We start from the raw sequence: 24,945 nt of genomic DNA, 5'->3' as shown, positions 1-24,945 counted from the left end.
TCCTTTTTTTTTAAGTACTCAGCTAATTTTTTTACAACTCAGTGTAACTAAAGTTATACTACTATTTCTAGTCTACTATTGTTCAAATGGACAATCGAAATAATATTTTTATTGAATGTTATAAAATAAACACTTGCATTTAAATCTTTTTCGAATATAATAAATATTTTTATTTGAATTAACTATTATTTATTTCAAAATATTTTTTAATTATACCTTTTTTAATATTTTGTACTTGTAACCCAAACATAATATAAATAATCTTTTACATACAACATTGATTCTCTTAATATTAATTAATATCTTATAGAAAAAAAAAAAAGAGTAGCAGATTATCTTTATATAATATGGTTTTAGTACATATCATGTACTTAATGTTTAATTGTTAAAATATATAATGTAACTTATATTTAACAAATAATTTGAAAATAAAATTTGTATATCTCAATTATTAAAGGGGTTTTTTTTTTTCATTAAATAATAACTGATGTAAATGAAACAATGTGTTTTTTTATTAATACCCCTTGATATTTTTTTTACATTTTCAGTGCCTATTAAAACTATACTATACCCAAAAACGTTTTTGTAAGTAGTTTCAATATTCTTGTTGTTTTAAGTACAATATATTTCAGAAGAAAAAATTTTATTATCAAAAACGTATGAAGTTAAATAATATATAAAATGTAGCATTTTAAATACATTTTTTATACTATCTTGATTTATATAAAAATATTGTATTTTTAAAACCTATCTTTTATTTATACAATCTAAAAATATATAATAAAATACGTGGAGGAGTTACACATAATGAAAATAAAATGATAATCATTTTAAAATTAATAAGTTTTTTGATCTTGATCCTCCCAACTTGACCATGTATTGTTATATAATTTTGGATCAGCTACTCTGCCTGACGTTCTCTGATTAACAGGTTGCACTAATAATACTCCACGATAATTATCCAACAGTCGCTCAAAGTATTCGACTTTAGATTTTACCAAAGCTTGCATTCTACTATTGGGATTGTAATTTAAATTAACTTGTTCACACGGATCTTTGACCACATTAAACAAACAAGGTCTTCTGCGAGGCTGACATGGTTTTGAATTTTTGTTATAACGAGCACAATTTACTTTGGATTGTTGACGAAGTCGTAGAATTTCATCATCTGATAATGATTTTCTATCTAAGTTGGTTTTTGACATAATTTGACCAACAATACTACTCAACACCATATCAGAATAATTGAAGGAATTATTCCCCATAATTTGACACGGTCTCTCAGACCAATAATCAAGAAATCCCAAAAAGGTAGTTCCTAAATTAATAGAAAAATCCTATTAAGTTACAATGCTCAAGGATTCTTTTTTTTTTTTAATTATAAATTGATGTTTTTTGTAACTAATAGAGTTATGATTATATACAGGGTGTTCAGTAAGTCAGGAAACGGGTTTCTATTGTTCTAATTGTTACAAACAATGAGAACAATAGATACCCGTTTCCTGACTTACTGAACACCCTGTATAATTTGGACCCGTACTGATACTAAAAGTAATGTAGGTAGACGATAAAGTTATTTTTAATCAATGAATAATCTTTTTTAAATATGTTACTTTATTTTAGTTTATTAGCAATAAATTTTGAAATATTTTTAACTAAAATAATAAAATATTTTCAAGTGGGGAGTGAAATCCCTATGATCTCTTTTCAGGAAGACCCGTATTTACAAAAAAGTAACAGCTGTAACAAAATATAATTTTTTTTCTTATAACCTTTTTGTTTAACTCATTACTTACCAAATTATGTAATTAGGAAAAAATTTATATATGCCTAGAAATGGCTATGAAAAATCACGCTGCAACAATAGCAATCCCCTTAATCACACAATAAATATACGAGTCTGATTCTATTGTTAATAATAACTGCATCATACTAACATACCACTTATGTATTTATAAATGGAGTCTCTCACAGCAGCATAACCACTAACATCATCAATATTGTAAAGTAAACTATTTCTCGGCCAACTTTCATCGTTTATATTATTTTGCCAAGTATCCCACATGTTTATACCGTCAATCTTGTTGAGATTTGCTACATCCCCACCTAGAAAAATTTTATATATAAATTCACTTATTCGATGACTAGCCTGTTTGCTACAATACATTCTCTTATAGCTTGTAGAATAGTCTTGAACGTTATTTCAAGCAAGGATTACAATATAATCAGTGTTAAATCCAAAAAAACATTTTTTTAATCTATGAAAATACGGGAAAAATGTTTTTTCTGCTTACACTCAATACAGTAAATGATTATTGACTATTTTTTGTTTATGATTGCAAATAAAAATAGAAAGAGTACCCAAAATCCTGTGTTAGTCCTTAGAAATTATAGAAGTCCAAGAAATATTGAAAACGAATGATCAAAAAATCATCTAGATTTGATATACGAAATGTTAAACTAAAAGTCATTAATTTAAAAAAGGTCTTATTATCAATGGGCACTGATGGTGGGGATGCGACTTTAAATATAATACCGCTAGTCATAGATATAAAAAATTGTCAAATTAAATATAATAAAATAAATGCAATACACATATTATTATTTTAAAGATTTCAGTAGAAAGTAGAAATGAAAATAATAATAATAGCGATTATACTACAATATCAACCGATAACGACAAGCAGTTAATTCTAAAAATAAATTACTCTTAATAGTAATATATTAATATTTTACTATATGGACAACGCTGACAGTTGTCCAAACACTGTTCGTGTCATCATGTGTAAGGGTACCATATATTGAGGAAAACAACTTTAATGTTCGTATACAACAAATGTATTATAATTATTTTACCATTTAAAAATTTGCATTTTTAATAAAAATATAGAATTAAGAATATGGAATTAAATTTCTTCTTTTAAATAATTTTAGAAGGGGGTGCGATCGTCCCGTCGTCCAAGTCACAACCCGCCATTGCTAATTATAATGATTTTTTTTTATTTTATTAAGATAAAAAAATGAAACTGTAATATAAATAGTGTTCAGATATATTAATGCATTTTAAATGCTAGTAAATTGTCTAATATATTTTTACAAACTTAATCAAAAGCTAAATTGACATTATTTTGAGCACAAATCATGAAACATTTAACATATTCATACCAAATTCATTAGTATAATTTTATATACAGAGTGTTCAGTAAATAAGGAAACGAATTTCTATTGTACTCATTGTTTGTAACAATTTAACTGTTTCCTAACTTACTGAACACCCTGTATACTCTATTGTTCAGGGCGGCATTTAGGAATTGTACCACCCAGGGAACTCAATTCTGCCTCCTCTAATGACCTTTTTATTCTGTTTATCAAACAATTTTTTTCTACATCGTTATTTATTTTTAATAAAATAAGCAAATTAAAAAGGTCTTCAACTATATATATTGTATATTAGTGTGTATTTGGTTTAATGGAGCATTTTCTCCAAATAAATAAAATGCATATTCTATAAACAATAAAAAAATAGTAATCCTTTTAGAGTCTGACTTTTAATTTCAACACTTCGTTTAAACGGCTTTGTAAATAAATATTAAATAACTTTTTTAAACGATTACCAGCTGCTCGGTAAAGAGTGGGCATCCAATCACTTATGTGCATTAGTCCGTTTGATACGCGTCTCTTATTTTTTAAAAATCTACTCCATACAAACGCTGGTGTTCTTGTACCTCCTTCCCACGGTGTTCCTTTTTCCTATAGAAAAATAAATGTATTATTAATATACACATTGAAAATACAAGGTGTATGATAAATAATAACTGTGTACTTAAAATATACAGAATGTTTGATAGTTAAAAACCTTTAATTTTAATATATAGATTTACGATATGTTAAACTCTGTACATTATTTATTGTACATTTATTTTACAAATTAAAATGTTAAAAACTAGTATAAAATGTTTTTATTATTTTTAATACTCTTTTTAGTATTGAAAAACTAGCTACGTCATTTTACCTATATTCTCCTATAAAATGACATGGTTTTATTAGTGACATTTTTAAACGTAAATTAATCTGCTACAGATATGAAGATTTCAAGTAATAAATATTGAGCGTGTTCAAAATGTTTGGAATCATATTTTGTAAAAGTATACTACGACCTTTGTAATATACACGCAATCTAAATGTGACGTGTTTTTTCAATTAAAAATTGAAAAATTAATGTTTTTAAATTGTACAAATTTTCATAATAAACGAATCGGAAAAAATACTCACAAGATATCTACCGTAAGAATGTGTGGGTGAAGCACAAACAAACCTGTATCTATGGGAGATCAAAGGAAGCTATGGCCTTTGAGCTTCAAGATTTCTTTAGGAGCGTTTAGAATGCTTTGTTTTAGTAAAGAATAATATGAAACTAATTTTACACCTATAGGCGTAAATTTAACTTATATCAAATTTAATATAGGGATCTTATTTATATTTCTAGCCCCAGACATTATATTGCCTAAATCTGGTCTTAAAATTAGCATAAAACTTAATAAGTTCATCTCAGATTTTGAATTGTGTACTTAAAAGTTAAATCCGATATAATAGATTATGTAATTTTCTTAACAGAAGAGTTTTTTAGCTTATATTTTATATAATAAAGCTACTCTAGCGCTTTGTTTTTTATTTATAATTTACCAATGAATTTCGTATACCAAATAATTTGCAAATATACTTGAAGATAAAAAAGCTCTTAGAGAAATAAAATGTATGTATTTTAACGTACTCCTTTTAACGGCCAATTTGATCCGTAATTTCTATGGATGCCATTGGTAGGTGCTCCGTTGTCCGATAAAAATACAATGATGGTGTCATCAAGCATTCCCTTGATTTTTAATGCGTCAACTACATTACCAACCGAATCGTCTAAGACTTTTACCATTGCTAAATTCAGAACGTTTAAAACAATAATTATGACTAATAATTTCTTTGTAATTTAAATGTATTGTTCCTTATACACTAGGGTGGTCCTTAGCTATAGTAGATGATTTTTTTTTACAATAAATGATACAAGGTACTCGCCATTTTATCCTACAGAGTAAGTAGAAATTTTTGGTAAATTTTTAAAGTTCTAAGTCAATTCCTATGTTTTTCTTTTTACCCATCTATATATTCGTCATTAAATTTTATATATATGTAACATTTGAAGCTGGTCAAAATAAAAAATATGATTTAAACTTAATTTGATCCGATCCGTTCAAAAAAGAGCATAATAGTAATTGAAAAATTTTAGCTTTTTAAAATTCATTCATTAAATTTTATTTACAAACAAAACAAATTATTTGATTTTTTTCTAATTCGCACCAGCGTACATTTGCCAATATCAACGTCAACTTTTAACCACTTTGCAACACATGTAAGAGTTGACCTAGAACTCTTAAAATTTACCAAACATTTTATTTTACTATGTTATCTAGGATTACATTTTTTTTTTTTTTAATAATTACTAGTGATGGGAAATATCGAATAGTAATTATCGAACTATTTGATATAGTTACAAAATATATTTGAAAATGCTCATCACTAATAATTACCACTCAAGTATACCTGTAAATTTTCGTCGATTTTCATCTTTGATGTAATTTAACTTTTGAACTTCTTCGGGTGGAGCTTGTAATGGATTTGTATAAGGACCAGAGTGTGGAGCAATATGCGCGAGATACAAAAATAAAGGATTTTTGGTATTATTGTGATCTCTTATTATGTTTACAGCTTCATCCGTAAATACACGGGTTGAATATTTACCCATCGATGACCAATCTGTTTCTAAGTCTCTTCTCATATCGAATCCTTCAAACGACGTAAACTAAAATACAAAAGTAAACAAATATACTACAAACTACTACTTACAATTATTTTTTACAATAATAAAACACATATACAGTATTTTATTTTGAAGCTAGTCAATAGCAACAATATTTTTAAATAATATTTCTATTTTAATTTTAACTTCCTAATAAAAAAATATACTAATTAATTTCAATTTTTACGATCCAAATCCCATAAACTCTGGATACGTGTTTCACAATAATTTTTTGTATACCGTTGCCTGAACCATGTGCGTATAATAGTCTTGATAACCATTCCACAGCCCATAGAAACTATCGAATCCTCTTAACGTCGGCGTGTAAGCTTTTTTAAAGTATCCCAAATGCCATTTACCGACAGCTCGGCAGGTGTACCCCAAATCCTTCAAATGTTCTGGTAACAGTTTCTCTGTGAGAGGAAGGCCCCAAGGTTCTGGTTCAAGTATTATGTTGTGCTGCATCCCTATAAAATAAATTTTTTGAATTAAATGATTTAATATGTTTAGTAATTTTTTATTTTACAAATAAACATTTACAATCTGTTTACAAGGTAATACATAAAAATAAATTTCATGTCTGGTGCGTCATTTGAATTTTTTGTATAAATATTGTTGAGACCGCGTTATGTTATATTTTTATTTTCAAAGAAGGCCTTGGACGATATTCAAAAGATAATAAGAGAAAATACTGTCAAAGAATACCATGGTAATCAAAAAAATCACAAGGGTTAAAGAAACACGGTTTTTTTTTTTATCAAAGTTATGCTTTATTAATTCGGTAACTTAAATTTTTAACACGCTTTTATTAGTTTCACATGTATGTTGTTTGTATGTAAGTTTGTAACTCTCCAAACGCCACGCGTTATCGCATATTCCGTTGTCTAGACTAGACTGTTATACGCATTCACCCCTCCCCACGCCTCGCTCACAATACGACGGTACACTATTCCTATAAAAATTTATTTTTAGTTATCGTACCCGTACACGCGTGCTTGTCATCAATATTATATATATGTAAACAAATTTTTATTTTGACTGACCAATAACGCCCGCGTCTAATGCGCCTTACGTATATATATATATATTCCTACCGCCGTTTATACCTCGGGTATAACGTTAGTCCGACCCGCCCGGCCATAAAACACAGCTATACTTAGTGCATGATACTTTTACGTAGTTAAGTCGCATTATTTGTATAAATATATATATTCTAATTACTATTAAAATTAATATATTAACACGATTTATTCTAATTAAGAGATATAAAGTATTCATTCCGATTACGAGGGATGATTTCCGTATCGTCATTTTTCGTCACTACCTCCACGTTCCGGGAGTGAGTAATTTACGCGCCTGCTGCTTTCCTTGGATGTGGTAGCCGTTTCTCAGACTCCCTCCCCAGAATCGAACCCTGATTTCCCGTTACCCGTAACAACCATGATATTGATAGTAACTACTATCATAACATGAAACTAAAAAGTAAAAAATAAATATAGTTTAAAAAACTAAAAAAACACGCTTTTAAAGTACATCGAACTAAAAAGTTAAAAATAATTTTTAAAATAATTATGAACAAAAAATACTAGTATTATTGTGATAAAAGCGTGGGTGCTTTGTGCCATATTTTTCGTATATTGAGCGCCCGACGCTTTTATCACAATAATACTAGTATTTTTTGTTCATAATTATTTTAAAAATTATTTTTAACTTTTTAGTTCGATGTACTTTAAAAGCGTGTTTTTTTAGTTTTTTAAACTATATTTATTTATCTTTGATATTGTTCAGTTTAGGCCAGTAACACTGTCTTTGAGGATAATTGATATCACTGAATTTTATGCACGCAAATGTGTTCCTTGTGTACCATAAATGCATATACAAGGACAACTAGATCAAAATTTCTGGGGGTGCTAAAAAGGTGTATGCCCCAACACCCACTACGATAATGTCGCTTACATAAAAAATGTATAATGAAAACAAAAATTATAATCATTATGTAATGCATTGCAATCATTACCATGTAATCATACAATCACAGGCGGAAATCAGGTAGAGCAGGAGGGCTTAGCTCTTCAAAAGTTGCTGTAGCCCCCTAAAGTTTTTAAAAAATTATATGTATTTATATACAAAAGAGATTTTCATCAATGTATACAATCATAAAATTAAATCATTATCGTTATCTGTATATGTTATAAATACATTTAGGTGTCATAGTTATCCGACAAAAGAAAACATTTTTTTTTTAATTAATCTAAAAATATACTTTTGAGAAGAATGTAATAAAAAAAACCATTATTAATTAAATTAATATTTGTAAGACCAAACCAAGAAATGCCTTCTAAATATTTAGGGGTGTTAAAGTCTTTCTAGCAGACCCCTAGGTACACTTATATACAAATAACAGACCTAATTGATGTATCAAATTTTAGACATAAGACTCGAAGAAAAGGGACGTTCTTTTCTGTGACATATTTCCAAAATATACAAGATATAGAATATATATACAAATATACATAAACATTAAGGATGGTAGGGTGTTAATTACTAGGACTAAATAGTTATAGTGTTAATAACAATTTGTAAAGATGGATTTTTTGTTGATAACAATTAACAAAATAATATCTATGGCACCGATAGCAAATTGTATTACATACTAAACATTTTCACTGTAACACTACCATCACTACCAAATTTTTAATGGCCTTTCTTCGCTCAATTCCTATTATTTAAGATTGTTTTAATCACTTTAATAATGAATTATGAGTATTTATTGATGAATAAATATCTCCTAATACTTTCTCCCAAGGACAGCATTTTTACGTTCATGTATATGAAATACTCTTTAAAAAAATTAAGTAGCCATTGATGAATTTTACCAAAGGCTATAAACCATAATTCTAGTGGAAAGTCAGACGATTTATGAATCACGAAAATTTAAAATGATCGCCTAGTAGATAGTTAATTCTGGGTAAATATACATATGTATATATATGTAATTGATACTAAACATATAATCAACATATAGTATTTAAAATGTAGGAATATTATACATTTATTGCATGTAAAGAGATTACTAGGAACACAATATAACTATCCATTTCTCCTGAATACAACTACAAAATATCCTATGTAGCCCTTATTATGGTGCACTAATTTTTAAAACTTTAAATAGATCAACCAATCAAATTGCATTTTTTAATGATATATGCGGAATAATGCGAGAACGATATGTTGACATTCAACTTTAAAATTGATATGTGTCTAACGTCCCCACAAAACCGAGGTTGCAACAACATGTGGGCTATGATACATATGTTTTTTTTTATTAGTACAACTTTTAATGTAAATATATGTATTTTTTTTATTTTCATTATAATTTTTGTATTTTAAGCGTAGACAGTTATAACCTGTTATAATCTATGAACAAAGATTGCCTCATTAAGACAGAGAATGAATTATGACCCTGAGAAATTAATATTATTCAAAAATCTACCTGTATGAATAGGATATTTTCCCGTGAGGAGAGCGGCTCTAGAAGGAGTGCACAACGGTTGGCTGTAGTGACTGTTAAGAATGATACCGTCATAAGCGAGAGCATCAATATTAGGAGTCTGTATTTGATCTGAACCATGAAATCCAACATCGTGCCAACCCTTTAATAAAACATACAAAAGCTACTTGTATTTTAAGACTTTAAATTGGCGTATTTCACACAATGGCGTAATCGACTATTCTTATTTGCCTTGTAAATGTGTCAATTTTTTTTTTTCCAAATGGAACACATATTTTTAATTTAATAAAATGTCTGAGTTTTTCATTTGAAGTTTGAGTTTTTTAATGACATTTGAATTTTTAATATAACTTTATTAGTTTATTATATATAAACATTTAAAGTTTCAAATTTTTTAGTTAATATACATGTACAGGTGCTAATTGGTTTTTTATGACATCGATATTTACAGGTACACAGCATTTATTATCAATGGTAATAAGGGATATTGTTGTAAGTTTATTAATACACTAACTTGCAATTCAGAAAGTTTATCTATTGATTGTCATAATTGACAATAAACACTCTGTGACTAGGAAAGCGACGTCATAAAAATTTACTATTAAATTAAAAACTTAAACATCTTATTAAATTCAAAATATGAGTTCCCATTTATAAAAACAAACCGACACCCTTACAAGGCATAAGGTATGAACTTGAAAAGTATTACATAGTTAATAATTCAAGAACAATGTGTAACTAAAGAAAATCAAAAAAAAAAATGTTTAAATTATAATTATTCTGTAAGTAATTGAGTAGCTTATGATAAAAAAAATTATTCTGTATTTTTTAATCACTTTTATCAATCTGAAAACGTATAAAAGAGGTTTTTTTGTTCATTGATTGTTAAAACATCTTGAGTTACACGACTTAGTAAGCTAATAACTTTTATATTACGTTTCGACTCAATAAAATATCACTCTCGAATTTCTCTCATTTTCAAAATTGTTCATGCTATACAATTATTATTGATTATAAATAAATTCTAGATTGATATGCATTTATAAATTTTGTTTTAGCCATTTTAAAAGAACTAAAGTTTATGGAAATTTATTGTTAGAATATACAGTAATATAGAAATATTTTTCATTTTAGAAGGGAATAACTTCCCCTAATTTTACAATACTATAAACCCAGTTAAACCACATTACTAAGTTTTCAAGCCCATTAATAAAAATTTGTATTGGCTCATGATGTGTATAGAATATATAAACAAAATTTATAAATGTTGACTCGTGATGTTTTTGAAATTATCAATTCAACTAATTACTTAAGACAAATTCAACTTACCAAATCATCTGCAACAATAAATACAATATGAGGCTTTCGTTGATTATTAGAATTTTTGCTATGATTACTACCAACCGATTGACAAATCACCAAAAACAATACATAAATTTCAAAAACTAAGTAATAGCGACAATTTGCCACAATCATATTTATTTAATAACAATTATAGTTGGTGTAGTATTTTTTAAGATTTAAAAACTTCTTTAAATAAATTCAAAATGTTGTTCCTTACATAGTAATATTTCTTATAACAATATTAGTGTAAGTTATCTTAACCAACCGTTCGTGAAAAATCTATGTTCTTGTTAAATGACTGTTATTCTATCTTATATATTTCAATAGAATACGCAATCGTATTTTCACAAGGTCGTAACGTTCTTCAAGTAAGTGCAGAAATGACAAATTACTTCCTTTTTTAATGATGCGAGTACTGCTAATTTATAGTAGGGATTACTACTATTTAGATTTAATAACAACTAATGATAATTTAAATGTATTAATGGACAGTAGTACATTTATAATTTATAACATCAATTTTTAATATTCAACGTTCGATAGTACGTAAGTATGAGTTATTTTAAAAAATTATACTTAACATGGACTAAACTTTGAAAAGTTATGATATTCTTAGGACGAATTATAATATTCAAAATAAAAAAATAAATGTGAAACTCAGCTAGTATGTTTATATATCCAGTAGACATTTATACGTAGTTTTAACAAATTAATTGTTCGGTAATTAAGGAAACAAGTTTATATTGTTCTCATTGTTTGTAACAATTTACCTGTTTCCCACTTACTGAACACCTTGTATTTATATACATCTATTAACATAAGATATACGAGGATATTATATTTATTTTATACATAATTTTAGAATTTTTTTTCTCAAAACACAACCATTTCACGTTTATTAAACGTATATTAAACAAACAACTTTCGTTAATAATTGATATAATAGTTAAAACTAAGTTTTTTTTACCCCTTATGTTTGGTTTAACTTTAGTTAATTAAACGATAATATTAAGAGTACGTTTCGATTAAATAACGTTTATAAATCGTATGAATGTAATATAAACACTATGGAACTTAAGTATAAACGCGGATGTTTTGTTGTATAGTGTCTATTGTATACAGGCACGTAGCCAGAAAATATTTATTGGAGGGGCCAACAATTTTGGGCCCTTGTATCATTTTCCATAATTTGTTTACCATGAAAAGCTTGTGGGGGGCTCCCTCCACTCCTCCTTAGACAGTATCCCATTCTATGAATCTTACAAGTTCAAAATTTTACCATTGGTTGGTTAAAAAAAAAATTGTTTTCGTATAAAGTATACTAATTATTACAGTATTATAAAAAAACCAGCACAGGGGGGTCGCGGCACAGTGGTGACGTGGCATAGTTGGATCAATTATAATGATTAAAATCACTATAAAAAATAAACGCTTCGATGCAAATCTTTAGAAAGTGTTTAATTTTAAAAAATTGGTGGATTATTCCAAAAGCTACATAATCTGCTTGTTCCTTATTAATATCCTGATTAAGATAAAGTATGTCGAATGAAAAAGGGATTATTAAAAAATAATATTTCTCATAGAAAAATTATGTTGATCTATACGCTTTTCAATAAGTTATAGCATTATAAAGTTAAAAATATAAAAAATAATTTTTTTACAAAAATCGTATTTATTTATTAACTTTGATGTCTGTTTTCACCATGAAGATAAAATAAAGTCCGAAATTTTTTTTACCATAATAAAGTATATTACATTAGCTTTAATTTAAGATATATATAAAAGTGTCAGACTTTCCGGAACACTTTCAAAAGTAAAGTTGAAAAAGTTCTACTTTCTACATCCATTTTTGATATTTGAACCCCCTTAGTATACAGGGAAATTATCCGATTTAAAAAAACAGTATGTCGAATGAAAGATGTATATAAATACTACTTCTCATGATAAAATTGTATTGATCCATACATTTTCCATACATTATATATATAAAAGTGTCAGACTTTCCGGAACACTTTCAAAATTTGAGTTGAAAAAGTAACGTTTTTGCAAAAAAGTTGTCATTTTAAATCCCTGTAGGCAGGCAAACGATCAGATTTAAAAAAAATATATACCAAATGAAAGGTAAAGACATCATGCATCTATAAAAAAATTTATATAGATTCGGCCATTTTTAGAAATTTAATGCAGTTTTAAGTAAAAAAAAATTTTAAAATGTCAAAAAATAGCGATTTTTACATTTGTAATTTTTTGGATGATTTCCCCTATTTACAGGGTATGAGAGAAACGTTTTTAATTTTTGAAGGTCTTACTAAATGCAATTTGTGATTTTTGATGTTGTGTTCATAAAAATCGGTTCAGCGAGAGCTGAGATTGAGCGTTCACAGATACAATAAAATATAGTCATAGAACATTATATATTTTTTTAATTAAAAATTACAGAATCTACAAATTAATAAAATACCCCCTTAATTACATATTTCCCCCTAACTACTCTTTTAGCGTACTCCCTTAATTACATATTCCCCCTAACTCTCTCTTTACTATACCCCCTTAATTACACATTCCCCCTAACTACTCTTTTAGTGTTCCCCTAAATTACATATATCCCCCTAAGTGCTTTTTAGAGTTCCCCCTTAATTGCGAATTCCTCCTAACTCTCTCTTTACTATACCCCCTTAATTACATATTCCCCTAACTACTCTTTTAGTGTTCCCCTTAATTGCTAATTCCCCTAACTTTTAGTATAACCTCTAATTCTTCTTTATTATTCACCTTTAATTATTAATTACCCTTAGATACTATTTTTCTTTCCATTAATTCCTATTTTTTACATCCTGAATTACTAATTATTACCCTTAACTTACTGCATCTCACAACCTTAATTACTAATTATTCCTATTTTATCTCCTATTATTACCAATTATTATTATTCTGCTCCCTAAATACATATTACTACTAATTTATTACACCCTTAATACTAAGTACTATTGGTTTATACTAATTACCATTATTCTGCAAAGAAATTATAATAAACAAAAATATACTTTTCTTTTTCAACTTTTCGCGCTCTTTTTAAATCTCTAATTAGACTTTTTCTATCACTTCTAAGTTTTGATAGAATTACTTATTATTAAAAAATAAGTACTGACATAAAAAAAAATTGTTTTAAATTTATACTGATTTTAATTATTAATATGTTAAAAATATGAAAAATGACATATTTAACCTATTTTGTTAATCCTTTATAGTTGATTTTTGTGAAAGTTTATAATACAAAAAACAATAGATGATTTTTTCAGACAGTCATTGAGTATGACTGATGGTAATGAACAGATAAATATAAAAAAAACCCCTTTGAACACTTTCAAAAGTTAAGTTGAAAAAGTTCTACTTTTTATATGCATTTTTTATATTTGAAGCCCCCCCATATATAGGGAAATAGTCTGATTTAAAAAAAAAGTATATCCAATGAAAGATGTATATAAATACTACTTCTCATGAAAAAATTGTATTGATCCATACATTTTTTAAAAAGTTATAGCACTTTAAAGTAAAAAATGTAAATTATAAAATCGAAAATTTTCACACAAAAATAGCATTCGGTAGCCGTTTTCACCATGAAGACAAGTCCAGAGGTCAAATTTTTTTTTTTCAAATTAAAGTACATTACATTAGCTTTAATTTAAGATATATATAAAAGTGTCAGACCTTCCGGAACATTTTCAAAAGTTAAGTTGAAAAAGTTAATTTTTTGTGAAAAAGTTGTCTTTTAAATCCCCCCCTGTGGGCCGAAAAAAGGTCCAATTTACAAAAAATATATACCAAATGATAGGTAAAGACATCAAGCATCTATAAAAAAAAAATTATATTGATATGTTAATTTTTGAAAAAGTTATGGTACTTTAAAGTAAAAAAAATTGAAAAAATTTCGAAAATTAGCGATTTTTAAATTTGTAATTTTTTTGGAGGTTTCCCCCATTTACGGGGAACGAGGGAAATTTTTTCAATTTTGAAGGGTAATGTCTTCGACTANAAATTTTTTTCAATTTTTGAGGGAAATGTCTTCGACTAGATACGATTTGTGATCTTTTGACGTATCGTTGAAAGAAATCCGTTCGGTGAGAGCTGAGAAAAAGTGGTAACAGACACAAAAAAAAAAAAAAAAACACATCATAGTAAAACCAATACCTTCTCAGCTTCGCATCAAAGCTAAAAAATATACCAAATGAAAGGTAATGATATCATGCATCTATATAAAAAAAAATTATATTGATTTGGTTATTTTTAAAAAAGTTATAGCAATTTTTGAGAGTAATGTCTTCGACTAGATACGATTTGTGATCTTTTGAGGTATCATTGAAAGACATCGGTTTGGTGAGAGCTGAGAAAAAGTGGTAACAGACACAAAAAAAACACATCATAGTAAAACCAATACCTTCTCAGCTTTGCATCAAAGCTAATAAAATAATGATGTGAACATAAGCTGATTTAATTTTTCAACTTTTAAGCTATTAAGAAAAATTAATTTATACCTAAATACTAATAACAAATAAGTTATAAATAATTTTGAAAATAAATATAAATTATAAACAAAGTAAAATTTATTTTATTTAAAATTAAAAACAATTCCTGCCTATTTTTAGTCATATATTCATTACTATTATTTAGAGCACGCAAATAACAAATTAACAAAAACAAATAAATTACCTATTATAACTACTACATTATAATAAAAAAAACAGATTAAAGATAAGATTTATCAAAAAATTTTTCATAGAGTATTACTCTATCGAATTTTGTAATCAACTAGATTCTAATCAATGCATATTTCAATAAGTATCAATGATACTTGGTAGTTTGTTATCATTTGTTGGACCAGAGTTAAAAAAAATTTATCTACAACCACGTTTGGAGTAACTGCTATTCAATTTATTATTACGTCCAGAACGTTATCTTTTTCAAATAACGNGTCCAGAACGTTATATTTTTCAAATAACGTTTTCTATGAATATAAAAATGAAAATACAGCCATAATAATAACTGTATTACTCAATAGTAATCACAAATTAATAATAATTTCAATGTTTATAAGGCCTAGTACGTTATTGATAATTCGTAAAAATAATTGAATTTTAAATTTGGGGGGGTTGGCCCTGGGCCACATTAAATGTAAGGGAGGCCAGGCCCACCCATGTCTACGTGCCTGATTGTATACGTGTATATATTATTTATTTTAAGTATAATACACATGTTTATTAAGCTTAATTTTATCGTAATAACCATCGAGTACAAGTGCATGTATTTTACGTTAACATTTTGAATATATTTAGATAATTTTTAGTTTATGATTGGTGTAAATACCGAATATAAATTTAGAATTTTATTGGTATACATTTTACTCTATAAAACTCATTATATCTAATTGAGAAAAACGTACATATTTAAATAGTCAAAAAAAATATTTTTCATTCAATTCAGTCAATATTTATAAACTCATACTTAATTGCACCACAACAAAACAAAAAAATATCATTTATGTACAATATAAAAAACTCAGCACAGGGGGGTCGCGGCATAGATGAATCAAGTATAATGATATCTGACAGTGATTAAAATCACTATCAAAAATAAACGCTTCGATGCAAATCTTTAGAATGTGTTTAATTTTTAAAAATTTGTGTATTATTCCAAAAGCTACATGATCTGCTAGTTCATTATTAATATCTTAATTAAGATAAAGTATGTCGAATGAAAAAGGGATTATTAAAAAATATTATTTCTCATAAAAAAATAATGTTGATCCATACACTTTTCAATATGTCATAACATTATAAAGTTAAAAATGTAAAAAATAAAATCGAGAATTTTCACATAATAATAGCATTTGGTAGCTATTTTCACCGTGAAGATAAAATAAAGTCCGAAATTTTTTTTTTGCATAATAAAGAATATTTTATTAGCTTTAATTTAAGATATATATAAAAGTGTCAGACCTTCCGGAACATTTTCAAAAGTTAAGTTGAAAAAGTTGTCATTTTAAATCCCCCCTTGTGGGCAGGTTAAGGGTTAAATGTATGAAAAAAATATACCAAACGAAAGGTAATGACATTACACATCTATATAAAAAAGAATTATATTGATATGTTCATTTTTGAAAAAGTTATGGTACTTTAAAGTAAAAAAAATTGAAAAAATTTCGAAAATTAGCGATTTTTAAATTTGTAATTTTTTTGGAGGTTTCCCCCATTTACGGGGAACGAGGGAATTTTTTTCAATTTTTGAGGGTAATGTCTTCGACTAGATACGATTTGTGATCTTTTGACGTATCGTTGAAAGAAATCCGTTCGGTGAGAGCTGAGAAAAAGTGGTAACAGACACATAAAAAAAAAAAAACACATCATAGTAAAACCAATACCTTCTCAGCTTCGCATCGAAGATAATATTGAGCAATTATAGTATTTTTAGTTTGTTTAAATTATAAATGGACAGTTAAATATTCTACAGAATTTATTCTATAAACTTTTGTTAATAAATATTTTGTGTTTCTTAACATATTAATAGTGCTGTAGATTGATACAGCACATATTTTAATTTTATCGAGTATAATCACCACCCTAAGTTTGCCCAACTGATAATAACAATTGCAAGTGGGCTCTTATTCAGTCTGTAACAACATGGTTTGCCCATTACATAACGACTAGCTATGGTAGGGGTAGCCACTACCTAGGTAAGATGTTGTACCTATCATATAAAATTAACGAACCATAGATAGGATTTAATTTTAAGTTAATTAATAATTTAATTTGGGTTAATATGTCACTAAACATAAATGATTACAACACCTTATTAACTACAACTTTGATAATTGAAGTTGTATGTGGTTGATATGTAAAACATACTGTAGCCCGTGTCTAGATTAAGGAACAGAAATAAAATACACACGAGTATTTAAGCTACTCTCGCAATAAATACAAATATTACAGTTAAGATTAATAAGGAAATTTAATTTAATTCTTAAAGATATATAATTAAGTAAAATATGGACAAAAATACTAATGTATAAAAAACCATACCTACAAAAAAAAGTTGACAACAAAAGAAATATAATATTTAAACAAAATCAAATAATATAACAAACATCACGGACGGTATTAGAACATATCTGTTAATATTAATAAAAAATAAATGAAAAACACCAGGAGTGGTCTGGATACTTGCTCATTAGCATTGGCTAGAAGAAAGAGGAAACACGTACTCTTCACACAAAAATAAAATTAAGTTAGTTTATAATAAAATAACTAACAAAATACAGATCATTACATAAATATGATTATTAAAAAAAAAAACTACCCGGTCTCCGAAGAGACCCATCCGATGTTCTAGATGAGTTGCCAAAAAGACCTGACCGTTCGACATTGGCGGATCTACTTCATCACTAAAAACAACAGAGAAAAACATTTTTTTAGAAATAAATTCATTTAAATTTACACAATAAATGATAATAATAATATTAACTGCATAAAATTGTTACATTTTGAAACCATGATTGAGTCATGTAATATATTAAATGGTTCAATTATGGTTCCAAAACGTAAAATTAATAAAAAAAAAAGAATGTATTAACTTTAGTCATATATAAGTAGAATTTAATCACTTATTTTTCAAAAATAAATTAAATACACATTACAAAATAAGATTTATATCGCACACATCCGTAAAATTATATTAAAAAAAATATCCAAAAATAATTTATATTTCAAATTAATGAAATTTATAATTGGGTCCATTCAAAATTAAAATGTAATAAATATTTAATAAATATAATTATTAAATTTAATACTATAATAAGCATTAAATAAATAAATCAATTACCTATTAGGCTGAGCTTTTATTCATCATTATATCATTCACCAAATGTTCATCAATTATAACAATCTTTTTCCTTTAAACGATTCATAGATAAGTTTTCTTTTTCCCATCAGAGTTAAAGTGTTCTTTTTAAAATGTAAGTTTCTTAAAGTTTCTTAACTTTTCACAGAAAAATCTGACACTATATAATATATTAAATATATTATTTAACTTCTTAAAGAAGAATATTAAAGTAAAAATTTTAATTACCTGTATATTTTCCAACGTTAGATATTTTTTTAAAAATATTTTTTATTTGGAAAATGCAATTTTCGGAGAGGAGCTTGTTTAAGCCTTAATAATACCTTCTACAATTGCACTTTTTTTGCCATTAAGCATCTCAAATATTTTCTTTGTTTCTTGACATTGAGTACCTAAAGTTCATAAAAAATTATTTATACATTATTTTTATTAATACACAATTACAATTACATTGTGCATTGTCAATCATCTATGTATTCTATTATATCATCGAGTTAGAAATCAGGGAACGAATTTCAAATGTGCTAATAATAAAAACAGAAAGGTTAACTATTGACAGTTGATAGAATTAGATTAATATACAATTTAATAATTTATTTACTTTATATTAGAATACGATTTTTATTGTTTATTACTTTGTTGCATGAATTATCGTTTCCATATTAAATATTTTGAACAGTATAAAAATTAGTTATTTAACATGAAACATATACATTTTAATAACAATTTTTTATTGTAAAGATTATTTTTTTTTTTTTGAAAAATTAGAGGAATAAAATTGATTGATTGATTAAATTTAATAAATATTTTATCATAATCATACCTTAATTATATTGCAGTTTTGTTTGAAAAATTTTGAATATAATTAAATTTTTTCAAAGGCTTATTAATTAATAGGTAATTCTAAGTCTGGATATTTCTGGTTAAAATTTTATTTTGAATGCGGAGATAAATTTTTCAATATATGGTCTAAATAGCTTTTTCCACTTATCGATCATTCTTACTGGTACTAAAATTATACACATTTTATAGTAATAATTAAACAAAGAAAGAAGAGGGGGTTAAAACCTTGACAGCCTCACAATATGAACGGCAAAGAACTGCAAGAAATCAAAAATTTCTAACTTTAATATACTAAATGGCTAATATCAATGCTTTGCGTACATTTAAATACTTAAATAAAAACTTAAATTAAATATTTAGCATTAATATTATTATTCTTTATAATCTTAACTTAAAGAAAATAAAAATTTAATTTAAAATGTATTGTTGTAATTTTACTTTACTATATTCACTTTTGATATATTTATTTTGAAAGAATTTAATCATGTTCAAAATTACTTAAACAAAACTGCAATATAATTAAGATATGATAAAATATTTATTCAATTTAATCAATTTTATTCCTCCAATGTTTAAAAAAATAATCTTTACGATAAAATTTTTTTACTAAAATGTATATGTTTCATGTTAAATAACTAATTTTTATACTGGTCAAAATATTTACGATAATTCATGCAATAAAGTAACAAACAAAAGATTTTAACGTCAGTTGAGTTGAAAAATTCGTAAGTTTTAACGTTTAAGACAACTTCTCTGTGTTTTTGGCTATTAAAAGTTTTCTGAATATATTTCAACTCATCATCCGCGAAGCTTATCTCGCTTAAAAGTTTACGGCACTTTTTCTGTGTGAAAATGTTGATCTCAAAAGAGCATTACCATTTATTAGTACTATCGTTGGTAGCATATTTTTGTACCTCGAACGTGTATATCAAAGCTTTCATTTTTGTATACGTGTTTCTGGAAGCTACGCCAGATCCTCTACGAAAATATCAAGTAGCTAAATCAATCGGCCGAAAAAAGCTTACATTAAACAAGTTAGAATCAGTATCGTTGCCAGTGGATCACGAAAAACAGTTATCCGGAGGAAACCCCACTTTGAATTCGTGTCCAACTTTACCATCGACTTGTACGTCGAAAATTACCTCATCGCCACTTCCATCAGTCAAAACAGAACATCATGCCCCACCTCCTTTGCCAATAATGTATCCTCCACCATTACCGACCTCTATTCCAACACCGCCCCCAACAATTTCAGGATGTCCATCTCCTTGTCGCATATCCTCTATCAAACCCACGGTCGTTAAAACAAAAACCATCAATTGGACTAAAGTTAACATCCAAAACATAGAAAATTCTTTGTGGTCAACGTTGGAACCTCTGAATCTTGCAATTGATTGTCAAGATATTGTAGAATTGTTTGGTGAAAAACCGCGTTCTAATTCATCGCCTATCCAAGACGGTAAACTAAAATCTACCGTGACCAACGTTTTAGACTCTAAAAGAAGTCTTGCGATTAACATTATGTTAAAACAATTAAAATCGCAGCCTGACGAGTTTTTCAAGTGTTTAGAGGATGGAACTATGATTCCTAGTTGACACACTTTTTAAATTTGTTACTCCCGTAGCAATAAGTAATATTAATAGTAAACTATATTTTTGAATACACTTTTAGTTAAATAAATAAAATCTGTTAGTATATTGATTAAATTATTTTTAAAACATTTTCTTATTCTTATTAAAAAAACTAATTAACTCAATAATTGATCCGATAAAATTGTATTTATATTTTTGAATTACGTTGAATTGTAGTAAAATAATTTATGATATTATTTAAATTGACAATAGTTTAACCTATATTTTAAGGAACCAATAAACGTGTGTTTCATCTGCATTGTTTGTTTAATTCGATTTTTGAAAAGTAATCGTTTTTATAATAAATTATTATTATAAATAAATAAAATATATAATATAATAAATAAAAAATACATATCTTATACTTTATTTTCAGACATTAAAATTTGTATTAGAAGTTTAATTCCATATACTAATTCGGATTTAATATAAAAACTAACTAAACATTTTTATTAAACGATTTAAACACTATTAATTTTATAAACAAAGATTTTATTAATTTATTAAATTTAAAATGTGTGTTTCTATTTTAAAAATAAATTTAATACTTTTATAAACCAAAAATCCGTGACTAAGTCGGAAAAAGGCATAAGACAATGAAATACCATAGTAAAATTTTAATAAATTATTGATTTTATTACGTATAGTTAATATTATTAATATTATTATTAAAGATATAAAAATATATAGAAAATTTATCGTCTGTTTCATTGCGATGATTAAATTTTTAGCCCTGTAGGTTGCTATAATAACTTAAGTTATACAATATTTAAACCTTTCAAAATAACACTATAATAGTTTGGTTATTAAAGTACCAACTTTATGTAATATTTAAAGAGTATTTAGGTATAATAATAAGTAAACTTACTTGTTCATAAAGATGTATAAAGTCAAGAGTGGTTTCGTTGGTCCAAGTTGTCATGGTTTTAACAATTTAAATAATTATAAACAATTTAAAGTCCTCTGTAATTTTCCTCAATTACTATTTGATTGTCCAACATTACAACATAACCGTTTACTCTTGTTCAATTTCCTGTCCTCCCTTAATATTTCACCCATTAATAGTTTTAATATCCTTAATATAAAATCATCCTTAATAATTATACAAATAATTTCCTTCGTTCATTCAGCTGGCTTTGTAATATAATATTTTTCTTTATGTTAATTTAATATCCTAGGTCTATTTTGTTTTGTTCCTTCTTTTTTAGTATTTTGAGTACGTTTAATTTATTAATGATATGTTTAATTGTGTTTAATAACAATATATATATTTTTTTATATAGTCTTAGTTCTTATTGTATAGTTTTATTTTAATTGTTCAGCTATAATAATTATTCCGTAATGAAGGCTAACAAAAAAAATTAATAAAAAAAAATAAACAATTAAAAGAAAATAAAAAAAATATGTTAACGTAAAATTAAACAAAGGTTTTACTGAACTTCACCAAACAATTGAACAGAAACCACTTAAAAATAGAGTTTTAATAGTGAAACGCATTCAATTTGTAACATTATTACATTTATATACTTTTATTAGTAATTTGGTATTTCCAGTAAAACCTTTTATTTATTTAATACCTATATTCATTTTTCGCTTGAATTTTTATTATGATTACTTAAAGGTGATACTGATATAAACGTAAAGTGTTATCATTTTACTTAATTTCTATGAGCCGGGTTGCAAAAACAAAAAATTAGCTGATTAATTCATTTTTACTTAATTATAGCCATCGAAGCTTGAAATAAAACTGTTTTTACACTTATAGTTCTAATATAACATAATAAAATAGAAAATACTATTATTACAAAATATTTTTCAGTACTAAACTGTGTTAATTTTGTTTTCGGTACCCAACAACAATAGCAATTAAAAAAAATTTGAGGAGGTTAGTTTCCTTAAAAATTAAAGAAAAAAAGCGACAGAGTAAAACTAATAGTGTTTCAGCTACGCACCATATATATAATTTTTACTTGCAAAAATGAAACAGAATTATCAAATATTAACATTTTAGTAAAATATTAAACAGTCCAATAATATTTATTTTATACTTAATATTCATAAATTAATAAGTTATATAATTAATACATTACATAATCAACCTTAACTATTAAATTATATTTACAAATATACTATAAAATAGTTTTACCTATTAAATTAAATTAGCTAATTAGACCAATATGAACCACCGCTATACTGTATAAATATAGGTGGATGGGGAAGAAAAAATTATGTTACCTTAAAATCAAATATTGGCCAAGTACTTGACAAGTACACAAGTGTAAACTACAAGTGTAGACTTGTCAAGCCATTAATTCCTTTGACTTGAGTCACATTTACCGACAATCTGCGGGAAACTGACAAGTGACCAATAATTGTACAAGTATAGTGTTCCGACGGCTTGACAAGTATACACAAGTGACAAATATTTGACAAGTACACCCAACCAGTCGTGGGAATATATGCTGTGGATTATTATTCGTAGCAAGTATTTTTTCTGATGTTACAAAATAAAACTCCACGTAAATATCTGACAGATTTCCGATTAATAGATATTTTTATCATATTTGCATTGTTATTTACGTGTCAAAATGAACACAGTTAAAATTTAAGTCTCATTACCCGTCAATCACAACAATATTTTTACAAATTTAGATAAGAGACTGTTAAAAGGTACCCCGGCACGTCGATAACAAACTATAAAATAACTGGTTTTGATCGTTGGCAAGGTAGTAGTTGATGGGTGAGGGTGATCGGTTACCGCAATTCAACAAAAAATTCGTCGCGTTATAAATGCCACTATGGACTGACACATGTGTCGATAGACAAAAATCATTTTTTTGCATAAAAACTGTTTTGCGCAGGACTTCATTATTTAATCTGTATTGATGATAGAGTCCCTAAATTTTACCGAGTTATAAAGGAGAAAATTATCTGTGATCTAACGTTTTTATAATTTTGATAACGCAACTCTGAAGCTATTAATTAAACATTAAAAAAAACAAAAAAATAGGAATGTTTAATAGTAAATATAAAATACTAGAAATCACGTTAACGAAAAAATAAAAACGCTAGATCACAGATAATTTTCTCCTTTATAATTTGATAGAAAACTTGGGACTAGCATCAAATAGAGTAGTCCCGCGTAAAACATGTTTAAACCCGTTTTTTTCTCTATAAGGCGTGTATATTTTATATATATATATATATATATATGTTTATTTTTACGTAAATAATTTATGATAAATAACAAAAATATATGTATAAAAGTCAAACCAAACAAACGTATACAAAAAACAAAAAGTATACAGGTTGATTCATTAATGATAAAACACTTATTTCTTAGAAACTAATGAAAATTTTAAATTTTTGTTAAGAGAAAAAGTATTAGGTTCCAAAACTACAATAATGTAGTACGGCCAAAATATAATCATTATATAAAATTTTAAATAAAAAGCCAGAAATTTTTTATATTTCACTCTTTACGAAAATTAATTAGAATTCTAGGACATATCATTAAAAATAAAAGCTATCACATTTTCTTTTGGTGTTTTCATTTCCGAACACATTAAAATACACGAAAATATCTAGCTAACACAATATTAAGTAAAACACCTTCAAAAAAGTTATGACTAGATAAGCGGTTTTCTCTGACCATCTAAAATTTAAGGAGGATGGCATAAAACTCGGACCGACCGCTACCGACGAGAACCTCTTAACAATTTCAGGGGTCGCAGTGATACTGTATAATAACTACCGACGTATATGCCATTGCCTATTTGCTGATACGTGTTCGCTTCACCGTCCGACATTCTCTATGCTCTGTTATTTTAACCTTCTCTATAATTTGGAACTACCCATATATTATCAATATAATAAC

General features: G+C 26.5%; 1 protein-coding gene and 1 long non-coding RNA gene across 5 annotated transcripts; both read right to left on the bottom strand.

The window, feature by feature from the left end:
* Nucleotides 1-332: 332 nt before the first annotated feature.
* LOC126894771 (arylsulfatase B-like) lies at nt 333-10,997 on the bottom strand. Of its 2 annotated transcripts, XM_050666021.1 has the most exons (8): nt 10,689-10,997; nt 9,342-9,501; nt 6,089-6,315; nt 5,593-5,851; nt 4,772-4,929; nt 3,615-3,750; nt 1,942-2,106; nt 333-1,318 (listed from the first exon to the last, which is right to left on the bottom strand). In XM_050666021.1, the coding sequence occupies exons 1-8, from the start codon at nt 10,833-10,835 to the stop codon at nt 837-839; spliced, it is 1,734 nt and encodes a 577-aa protein (XP_050521978.1). In that variant the 5' UTR covers nt 10,836-10,997; the 3' UTR covers nt 333-836. The 2 variants fall into 2 exon arrangements, with proteins under 2 accessions (XP_050521978.1, XP_050521979.1); XM_050666022.1 differs by lacking the exons at nt 9,342-9,501; nt 10,689-10,997 and adding an exon at nt 6,389-6,993.
* Nucleotides 10,998-17,686: 6,689 nt separating this feature from the next.
* Nucleotides 17,687-23,742, bottom strand: LOC126894592 (uncharacterized). 3 transcript variants are annotated; one of them, XR_007701457.1, is made up of 6 exons: nt 23,304-23,742; nt 21,937-22,416; nt 19,417-19,602; nt 18,822-18,985; nt 18,576-18,753; nt 17,687-18,138 (listed from the first exon to the last, which is right to left on the bottom strand). It is a non-coding gene; the product is annotated as an uncharacterized LOC126894592 (long non-coding RNA). The 3 variants fall into 3 exon arrangements; XR_007701456.1 differs by lacking the exon at nt 19,417-19,602 and adding an exon at nt 19,044-19,117; XR_007701455.1 differs by lacking the exon at nt 19,417-19,602.
* Nucleotides 23,743-24,945: the final 1,203 nt, after the last annotated feature.

Source organism: Daktulosphaira vitifoliae, unplaced genomic scaffold, assembly GCF_025091365.1.
Source record: "Daktulosphaira vitifoliae isolate Bord-2020 unplaced genomic scaffold, ASM2509136v1 Scaffold_1, whole genome shotgun sequence".
NCBI classification, from domain to species: Eukaryota; Metazoa; Arthropoda; class Insecta; order Hemiptera; family Phylloxeridae; genus Daktulosphaira; species Daktulosphaira vitifoliae.
Note: the sequence above shows the minus strand (reverse complement) of the source record. Positions and strands in the feature narration are given on the sequence as shown.

Coding starts and splice junctions, on each gene's coding strand:
- LOC126894771 (XM_050666021.1), bottom strand. CDS start 10,835: ATGATTGTGGCAAATTGTCGCTATTACTTAGTTTTTGAAATTTATGTA. Junction 6,316..9,341: donor AAAATATCCTATTCATACAG/GTAGATTTTTGA, acceptor TTTATTTTATAG/GGATGCAGCACAACATAATA. Junction 2,107..3,614: donor CACTCTTTACCGAGCAGCTG/GTAATCGTTTAA, acceptor AAATTTTTCTAG/GTGGGGATGTAGCAAATCTC.